At 36.4% G+C, this 14,124-nt stretch overlaps 1 protein-coding gene across 3 annotated transcripts in view; it reads right to left on the reverse strand.

The window, feature by feature from the left end:
* Positions 1-14,124, reverse strand: part of dpy (fibrillin-like protein dumpy) — a 532,146-nt gene that overhangs the window by 24,771 nt on the left and 493,251 nt on the right. For all 3 annotated transcript variants that reach the window (XM_072531422.1, XM_072531423.1, XM_072531421.1), the window contains 13 exons: positions 13,818-14,123; positions 13,105-13,746; positions 12,711-13,022; positions 12,018-12,650; positions 11,016-11,960; positions 5,091-5,402; positions 4,411-5,037; positions 3,374-4,324; positions 3,012-3,317; positions 2,593-2,925; positions 2,226-2,522; positions 1,856-2,164; positions 1,298-1,624 (listed from right to left, as the gene is read on the reverse strand). In XM_072531422.1, the coding sequence (XP_072387523.1) occupies positions 1,298-1,624; positions 1,856-2,164; positions 2,226-2,522; positions 2,593-2,925; positions 3,012-3,317; positions 3,374-4,324; positions 4,411-5,037; positions 5,091-5,402; positions 11,016-11,960; positions 12,018-12,650; positions 12,711-13,022; positions 13,105-13,746; positions 13,818-14,123 (6,300 nt within the window). The remainder of the gene's footprint in view (positions 1-1,297; positions 1,625-1,855; positions 2,165-2,225; positions 2,523-2,592; positions 2,926-3,011; positions 3,318-3,373; positions 4,325-4,410; positions 5,038-5,090; positions 5,403-11,015; positions 11,961-12,017; positions 12,651-12,710; positions 13,023-13,104; positions 13,747-13,817; position 14,124) is intronic.

Consider the following 14,124-nt stretch of genomic DNA (forward strand, 5'->3'; position numbering starts at 1 on the left):
CGAAAACATTTAAAGGATTAACTTCATTTTTTTGTACCTTTTTTCCAATTATTGCTATTTTTTCAACAATAAACATTAAATTTTCAATTTCCAGCTAACGAAATATTGTGTAAAATTGAATAACGAAACTTTTAACTTCTTATAATTATTTCTCTAGGATCAATATTTTCCGAATTATAAACGAGAATAGGAGCAAAAAAATGAGAAATTTTCAATTGTTTTCAGATTTTGTTAAATAAAAAATTTAGCACAGGATTTGCGACTGGCGCATATCGTGATTATCGATATTGGGCACATCCTAAAGGGATTCCAGCAAAAAAATAGCTTCCTATGGAAAATGTCCATTATGGTCTGAATTTCTACAGTGGTGTACAGTTCTACAATTTCTACAATTTTTAGTGGTGTCAAGACAACCCAAATGATTAAAATAGTAATTAATAACGACATAATTAGAACAGATACAGCTAAAACAACAAAATGATTTAGACCGTCAAAAACGAGATCGTTAACGAGACAAAATACCAAATAATAAAATAGAAAATATGTGTAAAATATAGAATTTTGTGAAAACGGGATGGGAAAACAGCCTTAAGATTAGATAAAAACAAACTCTTGGTCTAATATAGGAAAAAGAAGAAATTATAGTCGGTAACATTCTCAAGAAAATCAAAAATAATTTAATCGTAACAATCCGACACCCAGAGCAACACTTCCTATTTCATCTACGCCTACGTCAAGTAGATATAGAAAGTAGCGTTCATATCCAGGAAAACTTCAATAAAAGCACAAATTAATACCACAGTGAATCGGTAAAAAAAATCATCAATTTCACGTAAAGAATGTTCTAAAAGATATATGAAGGATAGCTGATCCAGTATTGACTTAAAGATGACAGGTAGCATCTCTGAAGAAAGTTTTCACAAGACCAGTCATTCAAGATTCAGTTTAAAATATCACTAAATCAAGGGTCTCCAAAGACCCTTGATTTAGTGATATTTCAAGAGCTCTAGGCTTAAAAAGCAGTTTTCGGCAGTGCTCTTCATCGTTATAGCTCGTGTGCTAGATTTCCTTGCAGTTAATTATCGTTTGCAATCATGAACAGTTGACCTGCTATAAGAAAATATCACAACAGTCGTTTTGCGATAAATTTAGATATATACAGTAGACACATTACCTTAGCATCTAGTAATATTTATGAGATTAGTTAAGATCAGATACTTATACTATTGTTAATAAATATTTCAGGTTAGTAAGCTCGTAAACAAAAATATTAGTTACTAATAATACAATATCTTACATTTTATACGGCACATCGTAAACGGATCTCCCGTGTAACCGTCTGTACACAAACAGCTAGGTATATTGTTGACTACTAAACACCTAGCATTCAATCCACATAAGCCAGGACAAGGGTCTTTGCATTTAAGATTGATACATGCCAAATTCTTTGCACAGTCGCTGTTGCTTTGGCATTCCGGTCGACAATTAGGCGGGGCACCAAGGTAATCGGGGAGGCAACTGCATTTGGCGGTACCCGTTGGGGTTGGTTCACATTGAGCGTATAAGCCGCAGAAAGTACGGGTACACGGATTAATGGCGTCAATTTTGGATATTTTTTCTGTTACTAGATCAAGAAATATTTATGTAAATATCAGAGTTCGACCAACGAACAGTAGTTTATCCTTTTACTGTCACTATTAATATAGTTTGTAGTAAATTTTGCGTAAATTTGTTAAAAGTAATAAAGGGATGCAAAGGTTTATTAATTGTGACAGCACGAGGATTAATTTTGACAGTTGTAAATTAAAAAAGTTTTATTTTTAACATATATTGGTTTTTTAATAATTGAACCTACCGACTACCACTTGACATCTCACAAACGGATCTCCGCTATAACGTTCAGGGCAAGTACAGATGGCGTTGTGACTAACAACTTGACAGAGGGCATTAATACCGCAAGTACCAGGACAAGGGTCCACGCATTTTTGGTTAAGACAGGCTCTGTTGAGCGGGCAATCAGAGCTACTGACACATTCTGGTCTACAAGATGGCGGTGTACCCAAATAACCAGGCACACATGAGCAGCTTGCATGACCAGAAGCTTCTCTACATTGACTATTCGGTCCGCAAGGTGTTGGGTAGCATGGATTTTCTGGTGGAGGTTCTACACAAACAATTACATCTTAATAAATGGTTCTTATGCAGATTTTTTATAAAATACTTACCTACAATTGTATTACATATAAAGAATGGATTTCCAGAATAACCAGTCAGACAAGTACAAGAGGGATAATGGTTAAATACTGTACATTCAGCGTTTTGTCCGCAAGTTCCGGGGCAAGGATCTTTACATTTTTTGTTAATACAAGCTTTATCACGTGGGCAATCTTGGTTCACCAGACATTCTGGCCTACATTCTACGTAAGGGTCACCTTGGTATTCTGGATAACATTTACATATACCGTCTGTGCATTGTGCATTAGGACCACAAGGGTTAGGATAGCAAGGGTTCTTGGGCTCAGCTAAAAGATAGATCAACTCAGTTTTCAGATAACAATGGTTGAGACCCTACTTTATGTTATTGATACTTACGTTTTGGTGGAGGAACAGGGAAACATGATCTAAAAGCGTCTCCACTGTATCCCGAAGGACATACACAAATAGCATTATGATTTCGAACTTCACAAGTGGCACTAATACCACAGGAACCTGGACAAGGATCTTTGCATCTTTGGTTAATGCAGGCTCTATCACTTGGACATTCTGAATTTACAACACACTCAGGTTTACAATTTGGAGGACTTCCGAAATATTCTGGCAAACAAAGACACATCGAATGGCCTCCTAAATCTCTACATTGGCTATTTGGTCCACATGGGGATGGTATACATGGGTTTTTAGGTTCTGTGATATCTGGTTTAGGAGCTAAAATTTCAGTTAACAATAAATAAGAAGAATAAATATCAAACCAACTAGTTGAATATTTCAAGTTTGTTATAATATTATTATACCTGGAATAGCATAGCATCTTGTGAATGGATCACCGGTGTTGCCATTTGTACAAGTACAAATAGGGTTATGGTTGACAACCTTACATTGAGCATTGATGCCGCAAGTACCTGGGCATGGATCAACGCATTTTTGATTGACGCAAGCTTTGTTATGAACACATTCTGTACTAACAGTACATTCCGGTCTGCAACCCGGTGGACTACCGACATATTCTGGCAAGCAAGAGCAAACGGCTTGGCCATTGACTTCACGACATTGACTGTTGGCTCCGCAAGGAGAAGGTTGGCATGGTTTTTCGGGGACAGCTGTAAAATATATAGGTTTAGAAGTTTTTACGAAAAAGGTTGATATTCCAACTTACGTTCAACGATTTTAAGAACGGTGCAGTATCTAAACGGATCTCCAGTATAGCCTGTTGTGCAAGTACAAGATGGTAGGTGTTTAATAACTTGGCAGTCAGCATTTTGGCCGCAAGTTCCTGGACAAGGATCCTTACATTTGTTGTTAATACAAGCTTTGTTGAAAGGACAGTCGGAATTAACGGAACATTCAGGTCGACATCCTTCATAAGGATTTCCTAGGTAATCCGGAAGACAGACGCAGGAACCAGCATTGTTTCTTTCTTTGCAGATAGCATTTGCACCACAAGGTGATGGTATACACGGTTTTATTTGTTCAGCTGGTTGAGGTGTGAATACAGAACATTGTACAAAGGCATTACCTGAGAAACCTAGTAAACAGACGCAGTTGGGTGAATGAGATATTACTCTACATTCGGCATTAGTTCCACATACACCTGGACAAGGATCTTTACATTTTTGGTTCACACAAGCTAAATTAGTTGGACAGTCGGTATTGATAACACATTCAGGTCTACAGTTGGGTGGTGTTCCTCTAAATTCTGGTAAACATGAGCAAGAAGGCGAACCGTTAATTTCTCTACATTGTGCGTTTGGACCACACGGTGATGGTGAACAAGGATTTGGTGTTTCTACGGGTTCTGTCCTGATTGGTAAACATCTAGTGAATGGATCTCCACTATATCTTGGTAGACAAACACAAATAGGATTGTGATTTACTACTTGGCAATTTGTGTTGATTCCACAAGTTCCTGGACATGGATCTATACATTTTTGATTTACACAAGCTTCGTTCAGAGAACATTCTGTACTTGATACGCACTCAGGTCTACAAGTTGGTGGGGATCCGATAAAACCAGGAACGCAAGAACAGACAGCTTGACCGTTTATTTCCCTACATTGACTATTTGGACCACATGGGGTGGGATTGCAAAGGTTCTTTGGTACTGGGGCTAAAATTTTAGAAAAATTGTCGTTAACAAAAAGTTGGCACCTCAGTTAATTGATTAAAGGAGTAGTAATTACATGTATTATTTACCTGGTATTGGTGAACATGAGAAGAAAGCATTGCCAGTAAGTCCTTCTCCGCAGAAACATGATGGTATATGATTGATAACACTACATTGAGCATTTTGGCCGCATGTTCCGGGGCAAGGGTCAGCACATTTGTTTCTGATGCAAGCTTTGTTTTTGGGACAATCATTATTTAATAAACATTCAGGTCTGCATCCTTGGTAAGGATCACCATGGTATTCGGCTATACAAGTACATATACCGTCGTTACAAAGAGTATTAGAACCACAAGGAGATGGGTTGCATGGATCGCGTTCAACATCTGGTATCACGATAATTTGGTTACATCTGGTGAACGGATCTCCTGTGAACCCTTCAAAGCAAGTGCATACTGGTATATGGTTTATAACGTTACATTTTGCGTCTATTCCACAAGATCCTGGACATGGATCCCTACACTTTTCTCTTATGCAAGCAAAATTACTGGGACATTCTGAATTAATCGTACATTCAGGCCTACAACTTGGTGGAACACCTAAATAACCTGATATACAAGAGCAAGATGGTATACCATTGACGTCTTGACAAATAGCATGGGAACCACATGGCGATGGATCGCACGGGTGAACTAATACTGGTTTTTCAATTAGAGCTAAAATAGAATAGTGTTATTTTCATTCCACATAAAAGAATTTATCATCTTACGTTCTATTGGGTAGCATCTGGTAAACGGATCACCGGTATGGCTGTTTGCACATCGGCAAATAGGACTATGATTAATCACATCGCATTTGGTATTTTCACCGCAAGTGCCTGGACATGGGTCTACGCATTTTTGATTAATACAAGCTCTGTTTTGAGCACATTCCGAGCTAACAGTACATTCCGGTCTACAACCTGGTGGGCTACCGATGTAATTTGGTAAACAAGAGCAAACAGCCTGGTTATTCACTTCTTTGCATTGACTGTTCGGTCCACAAGGGGATGGTTGACAACGGTTTGTCTCCACAGGCACAGCTAAAAGATCATATATTATAGTTGAAAGCAGTGTTGGGATTAAAACCTTATACAGGATGTGGCATTAAGTAAGCCAAATTACTCATTTGTCGTAAGGGATACGAAAAAAAAATATTTAGGTAAAAGTTGGAGCATATACCCTTCCCATATCAGTTGGCCCACCTATGGAATTTGCAGTTTGAGTCGATTACCATAAACAAATTATACTCTGCATGTTTTTATAAGTTCCCATATTAATTAATATGGCATTTTTATTAATATTTATTAAAAACATTACCCTTATGGTTTTTTTATTTATTTTCAACAATAAAAAAAAATTCACTAAACCCTTGCCACAGAATAAATAACAATCGGAATGCCCACTCTCAGGTGCCGCCTTTGAAGTGTGTCAGCACGCGATCGCCATGTTTTAAACGGAAACATAGACTCGGATTGAGAAATTTGTGACAAGCTACGACAGAACTGTAATTTAAATTTTTAGAGATTAATAATTTAGTAAATTTAGAATAATTTAATCTATTTTTCAACTAAAAGTACGAATAAAATAGTGCATATTATGTCTATGGTTGCCGTAAATAAATTAAACCGGGTTAATTTTTTATGCATACCAGATAAAATGTCGCTGAACAGCACTAGTTCCGTTGGCTGGTTCCGTCTGCGTGAACGAGATGAGCGTACTTATCTTGACAAGCAGAGTGTGCATTCTGATTGCTTATTATTCTATGCCCTGGCTATGCATTCTCTTATGTCAACATACGTTGATTTTTTTCTTAATTAAGTTAAAATCAGAGGTACAGTCTGTCCCAAACCCTTCTTTCAGTGCGTCACCAATTTTGACGTCATATAGGATTTTAAGAATGTCGAGAATTATTGCATGACATTTTAGTTAAATCTGACAGTTGCAGGATTGTAATCAGCTAAATGTGAAAAGATTATTTTTTTAAAATGTGAAGTAAAAACTTTAAGAATTCAATTTTTTTTTTACTTTACATATTAGAGGTCCCGTCCTGTATAAAAATTTTTATTGCGCATTATATTGGAACGGCATTTTGTCATAATTGCTATTCTATACATTCCAAAGAAAGTGCTTAATTAGCTAAGATTTATTTATGGATTTATTATTATTTATTATAAACACTATGGAATTGGAATGTTTGTTTATTTAAAATAATGCTTCCTCCTATAGAATCTTTAAGAGCTGACTGCGAGATAAAAAAATTTACTGGCAATTGCAAGGCATCAAAGCAAACATTCCTGTGATAAAATAGCATCGATTGAAATCAGTCATATTCGGATAAGTAATTTTCGGAAAGTTTCTGTGGCAGCCATTAGTTTAATTTTGTGAAGATTTATCATAAAATCGTGAAAATAGTTTAAATAGTGAGTTATTCTACTAGATTGGGTGTGCAAATGAAAGAGTGTTATGAAGTTTAGGTAAAAAAACAATGGACAGTTTAAATAGTAAAGCAGTTGATTTTTGAGTTAATCTACCAGTTTCGGTATGTAGATGAAATAGTGTTAATGGAGTTTAGTTAAAAAACAAGATACTGAATGTAAGTTTACCTTCTTTTTTTATGAATAACAAAAATGAATATTATATTTCAAACAATCCACAATCCGATTTAGAACCTAATTCATTAAAATCAATGATTACAGGGGATATGTGGCTGGCATCAATTATATCTTATATTTTAATAAAATGTGGTTCTAAAAAGAACCGTTTTAATACATATGAATATCTTCTAATTTAATAATTTTAATATTAGGCTTTGTTCTTTCTCGGTATATCTCGGCATATTTAAAATATTTTTATGACAATACATACAAAATTAAATTTTCACTGTAAAATGTCTGAAAATACTAACCTGGAATGACAATTATCATTTTATCAGTTGACATTATCATAGTACTGTCACTATTGAGACCATCTGCGTCAAATTATATTTATGCACATCATTGATTGGATATCTATTTAGCGCATTCTAAACTCCAACCAATTATATATCCGTAAGTAGAATTCGCTTTAATATGCAAATACCCGTGAACGATACATAATTTTCTAAGTTCTATGTATAATAACCACAGACTTACGTTTTTTTCTGTCACTTCTAGCTTAATGCGTTAGAGAGAATTCGATCAACTATGACGCACTGAAAGAAGGGTTTGGGATGAACTGTAGCTATGAAAAAATGACATCACAACAATAATATTGTCAGTTAATGTCAAATGTATTTTGTAGTATTGTAAAGCTTTTTGGCGTTTGTGGATTGTACAATGAGTCGAGGTAAAGTTATCGATGAGAAAATTTGTTCAATCATTATTAGATTTTTTAATTCTGAAAAATCCAATTCGGAAATCGCGGATATGTTTCAATTGTCACGCTATAGTGTAAGAAATATAGTCAGAAGATACAAAGCTACAGGTTCGGTCGTCACAAACCTAGAAATAAGGGAAGCAGATCGAAGGGCATTAAGACGCATTATCACACTTGCCAACGAATTGAAGAAAAAATTGCAAGAAATATGGGATTCGTTTACATTAGAATTTTGTCAGAACTTGGTAAAAACTATGCCTAGAAGAATTGTAGATGCCATTAAAAATAAAGGGGATGTAACTCAGTGTTAAACTTTCATATTTTTTTGTTAATATGACATTCTGTGCGTTTCTTTAAATTTATTATTATTATGTTTAATCAATAGTTTTCATTACGTTATAAAATATTTTCTATAATAGGAAATTCAAAAATGTTGATCGATGCATTAAAACTTCTAAAATTTACGCTGCGCTTTTATTTTTGTTCTCTAAAATTTAATTTTCTTATCAATCTAATGTTGGGCCAACTGATATGGGAAGGGGCTCGTATAGGAGCATACTCTAAAAACATTTTCAAATATATAGAGCCACCCATATTGGCAGGTGGAACAAACTTATCTTTTTTTTAATGGAACACCCTGTATATTGTTACATTTTTGAACTGTTAGTGTAAATTATCTCTGACACTGTTTTAACTTTAGATATGTTTTTAGGAAAATGGAAAAGTATTGTGTTGAGTAATAAAAATAAATATATCTGAATCTAATAATACACTACTCCAAGAAATTAACGCGCCATTTACAAAAACAAAAAAAAGCGATTCATTGGTGTTTTAAATTTAATTGTATTCATTTTTGTATGTAATATACCATGTGTTTGTAATGTTTTTATCAGATTACTTGTATTGTTTTTTTGTTTTAACCGATTTCTAAGGAACACAAAACAAAGGTGCTGTAATTTTGTTAATATCGATAAGAGGTTAGTGTCATTTTTCAGTCGTTGTGTGAACTATTGCTGTTTGGTGGTAACATTTTGCTATTGTTTTAATCAAAATGCAACGCGAATCGAGAAATTTGACTAATAAAAAGTGTGCTCAAATAGTGGTTTTGCTCAAAAAAGGTTGGAATTACAGACATTTAGTGTAACGGTTCGGCGTACACCGTACATCGGTCTCACGAATGATGGAACGGTACAGAGAGACCGATAGTCACTTTAGGCGTGCAGGACAATCTCGACATCGTGTAACAACGTCCGTTCAACACCGTTTTTTACGACTTCGCACCCTAAGACAACAATTTGTAACTACCAGAAGCTTACAATCCCAATTTGAAGATGTTCATAATGTTCGAATCAGCTGTGAAACTGTTCGCCAACGTCTCAAGGAAGGTAATTTGGTAAATCGTATACCTGCCAGAGAGCCAGCCTTGACCGTAGCTCATCGCAGAGCGCGTTTATAATTTGCACGAAATCATATCCATTGGTTGGAGCCTGATTGGAATAGACTTCTGTTTACAGATGAGAGCAGATTCTATCTTTACAATTGTGATAGGCGTATTCGCGTGTACCGACGTCAGAACAAACGGTATGCACAGTGTAACATGCGAGGAACGACGTTATTCGGTGGAGGGTCGGTTATGGTCTGGGGTGGCGTTTCTTTAACGGGTCGTACAGACTTGGTGGTGTTGAATAACAGTACCATCAACGCTCACCGATATATCGTTGACGTTCTTCAAGACCACGTTGTGCCATTTGCTCGTTATATTGGCGAAAATTTTGTTCTAATGCATGATAATGGACGACCGCACGTTGCAAATATAGTGCAAAATTATCTAGAGGAAGTTGGAATCGACGTTATGGAATGGCCAGCGAATAGTGCCGATATCAATCCTATAGATAATGTTTGGGACTTGCTTGGTAGACGTCTACGGAATTTTCCTACTCAACCAAACACTCTGCAGGAACTGGAACAACGTCTTGTCCAAATTTGGAATGAAGAATACTTTAAGACCGTTTATCGTCAATGCCAAGCTGTCATTCGTAGCAGGGGTGGAAATACGTCTTATTAAGCAAAAAAATTGAACAATTTCTATTTTTAGAATTAGAGATTTTGTATTAATTGTTTTAATATTGTATTAAGTTTATGAATATTGAGGATGGTTAGCGACAACATCACATGTTGGTTTTACAAAGTAAAATAATACGAAATAAAATGCTTTTCATTTCAGTTAATATTTTCCTGTTATATGGTAAGTTTTAAAGTGGTGCTTTAATTTTTTGGAGCAGTGTATATACACCCTTTTGTTTATCGACGATCAGTTGATATTGGCGGAAGATAAGGATGACATCAACTATACGTAAACTAATGGTAGAATTCCAAAATTGTTGACTAGAAGTTAATGTAAAGTAAGGTAAAAACCTTACATGTTACTTCGAGGAACTGGTCGGAACTTAATGTGGAAACGCTGTTACTAGATTTGTACACGAATATGATTATTTGGATATTTTGTTCATTGAAGATGGTTTGGACGATGAGATATCGATAGAAAGGTATTAAAATGAAGGGAAATTATGAGCCACTTACGTTTAGTATTATGGAATAACAATATCTGAAAGAAGACCTAAAAAAATCTATGAAACGATGATAGAAAGCTGTATCATATGTTTCCGAAGTTTTGATAATTAATAAAAGGATGTAACAAAAACTAAACACAGTAAAAATGAATTAGAGGAGGAAGTGTACATCGGTAAAAAAGAAAACGGATATGATACGAAATGAGACAATTAGGTAAAACATAGTAGCAAGTTTAACTCTACCAGATAACATCGAGAAGATACAACCTCAATGTTATGGTTATATAACATGGATGCCGGAAAAAATAGTAACAAGAACAATTCATGATCGGATACCTTACGAGTAAAGAAAAATAGGACAACTATGGAATACAAAGGGTATTTAACATGCAATATTTCCTGAGCAGGTCTTCTGGAATCTCAGTCTTCTGAGCCTCCAGATCATTTCTTTACTGTGCACTGTTCAATGATGGCTTAGAGGACTGAGACCCAGGAAGTTCTGATGAAGACTTCAGAGAAGAAGTGGAAAGCTACGTGTACTCAAAGTTCGACGCCGTTCCACCCAGAAACCATGATTTTTAATCAAATTACATTGAAAAAATGTGACCAATAGCTTTACTAATAGTAATACCTTTAAAGTTGATTACACAAAATGTTGTTCAATTAAGATAATTCATATACGATTGAGGGATTAAAGTATTACAAGTATCTAAAGACTGAAATACTTACGGTCTCTAATAACATTACAGAAAACAAATGGATCTCCAGTATATCCCTGTAAGCAGGTACAAGAAGGCAAGTGGTTGACTACTTGACATTGTGAGTTTTGTCCGCATGATCCGGGACAAGGATCGACACATTTTTGCCTAACACAAGCTCTGTTATATGGGCAATCAGAATTCAATACACATTCCGGTCTACAACCTTCGTACGGATTTCCTATATATTCTGGTAAACATGTGCAAGATCCTGCGTTGTTTAGTTCTTTGCAAACGGCATTAGCACCGCAAGGCGATGGCATACATGGATGTACGAGTTCAATCTTGTTATGTTGGGGTGGTTCGCATCGTCCGAAGGGATCACCGACATAGCCTTGAATACACACACAGTTAGGTGTATGGCTGACTACTCTACATTCAGCATTCTGGCCACATATTCCTGGACAAGGGTCTTTGCATTTTTGGTTTATACAAGCCAAGTGATTGGCACATTCAGAATTGCTGATACATTCTGGTTTGCAATTGGGAGGTGAACCGACAAACTCTGGTAAGCAAGAACATGAAGGCGAACCATTTATTTCCCTACATTGTGCGTTTGGACCACACGGTGATGGTAGACAGGGATTTGGTGTTTCTATGGGCTCTTCACTGATTGGTAAACATCTAGTGAATGGATCTCCGCTATATCTTGGCAAACAAACACAAATAGGATTATGATTTACTACTTGGCAATTTGTGTTAAGTCCACAAGTTCCTGGACATGGATCTATACATTTTTGATTTACACAAGCTTCGTTCAAAGAACATTCTGTGCTCGTTACACACTCAGGTCTACAATTTGGTGGGGATCCGATAAAACCAGGGACGCAAGAACAGACAGCTTGACCGTTTATTTCTCTACACTGACTATTTGGACCACATGGGGTGGGATTGCATGGATGTTTCGGAATTTCAGCTAAAATAATTAACATATTTAGTAAAGTATCTAAACTAATATTGTCGAATATAATACCTGGTATAGGTTGACATAGTACAAAAGCGTTGCCTCGAAAACCTTCATTGCATGTACAAGTGGGAATGTGATTATATACAGAACATTCAGCATTCTGCCCACACGTACCAGGACAGGGATCTTTGCATTTATTATTTATACAAGCTAAATGTTTTGCGCAATCAGTATTTAGAACGCATTCAGGCCTACATTCCCTATAAGGATCACCATGATATTCTGGCAAGCAAGTACATATTCCGTTATTACATTCCGCATTAGGCCCACAAGGAGATGGGTTGCAATCATCTTTTTCTACAGGTTCAATAATAGCTGGTTTAATTTGACAATAGCTAAATGGATCTCCGGTGTAACCTTCTGGACAAAGACATACTGGAATGTGATTAACAACATTACAAACAGCGGAAGATCCACAAGCTCCAAGACATGGATCTCTACATTTCAATCTAATACAGGCGAAGTTGCTGGCACAATCAGAGTGTACTGAACATTCTGGTAGGCAATTTGGAGGAAGTCCAACGTAATCTGGAAGACAAGAGCAAGATGGTGCTCCTCCTACATCACGGCATTGACTGTTTGGTCCACATGGGGAAGGTACGCAAGGATTTTTCACTTCAATTATATCTGGTATAGGAGCTACAACGAAATGAAGTGTAAAAAATACATGGTGGAAAGTTAATTTAGAAATATTCTTACGTGGTATAGGGTAGCATCTGGTGAATGGATCACCAGTGTGACCGTTTTGGCAACTACAAATAGGACTGTGATTAATAACATCGCACTTAGTGTTTAATCCACATGTTCCAGGACAGGGGTCTATACATTTTTGATTTAAACATGCTTTATTGTTAGCACATTCCGAGCTCACTGTACATTCTGGTCTACAATTTGGTGGGCTTCCTGTGTATTCTGGTAAGCAAGAGCAAACAGCTTGACTGTTAACTTCACGACATTGGCTATTTAGACCACAAGGACTAGGTTGACATGGATTTGGTTTTTCTTCTATAACTGAAACATTTTTTTGATTGTTTTAATAACGTAACTACTTTCGGTGAGAAATTATTTTATTATGAAATGAGCAATTTCTTACTTGGTTCAACAACTCTGCAATTTTTAAATGCGTCTCCTGTAAATCCAGTGATACAAACGCAAGCTGGTAAGTGATTGATAACTTGGCATTCAGCATTTAAGCCACATGTTCCTGGGCAAGGATCTTTGCATTTATTGTTTATACAAGCCTTGTTGGATGGACAATCTGAGTTAAGTGTACATTCTGGCCTGCATCCCTCGTAAGGATTACCTATGTAATCTCTTATACAGATGCAAGCTCCTGCGCCATTTTGTTCTCGACATTCAGCATTAATTCCACAAGGTGAAGGTATACATGGTGTAGGTTTTTCAATAATAGTTGGTTCTATTTTCGGTAGACATTGTATAAATGGATTTCCTTGGAAATTGGACAGGCATACACAATTTGGCGTGTGGCTAACAACTCTACATTCGGCGTTTTGTCCACACGATCCTGGGCATGGATCTTTACATTTTTGGTTAATACAAGCCAAGTTACTAGCACATTCTGAATTGCTCACACATTCAGGCCTACAATTAGGTGGAGTACCGATGAATTCAGGTAGGCAAGAACAAGAAGGAGCGTCTCCAACTTCACGGCATTGAGAGTTCGGTCCACATGGGGACGGTTGGCAAGGTTGTTTAGGAATATTTGTTTCTTCTCCTGAAATTTATTATAAAGGTTTAATTTGTTAGAAACAACTGAAATTTGGTAAAGAATGTAAAAATAATTACTTATTGGTAGACATCTTGTAAACGGATCTCCGCTTTGTCCGGGTTGACAGCTACAAATTGGATTATGATTGACAACTTGACACAGGGCGTTAATTCCGCAAGTTCCTGGACACGGATCGATACATTTTTGGTTAACACAAGCCCTATTTAAAGCACATTCGGAACTCGATACACATTCTGGCCTACAAGTTGGAGGAGATCCTATAAAACCTGGGACACATGAACATACTGCTTGCTCATTAATTTCTCTACATTGACTATTTGGTCCGCATGGTGATGGATTACATGGGTTCTTGGGTATTTGAAC

Source organism: Diabrotica undecimpunctata, chromosome 5 (genome assembly GCF_040954645.1).
Source record: "Diabrotica undecimpunctata isolate CICGRU chromosome 5, icDiaUnde3, whole genome shotgun sequence".
Classification (NCBI taxonomy): Eukaryota; Metazoa; Arthropoda; class Insecta; order Coleoptera; family Chrysomelidae; genus Diabrotica; species Diabrotica undecimpunctata.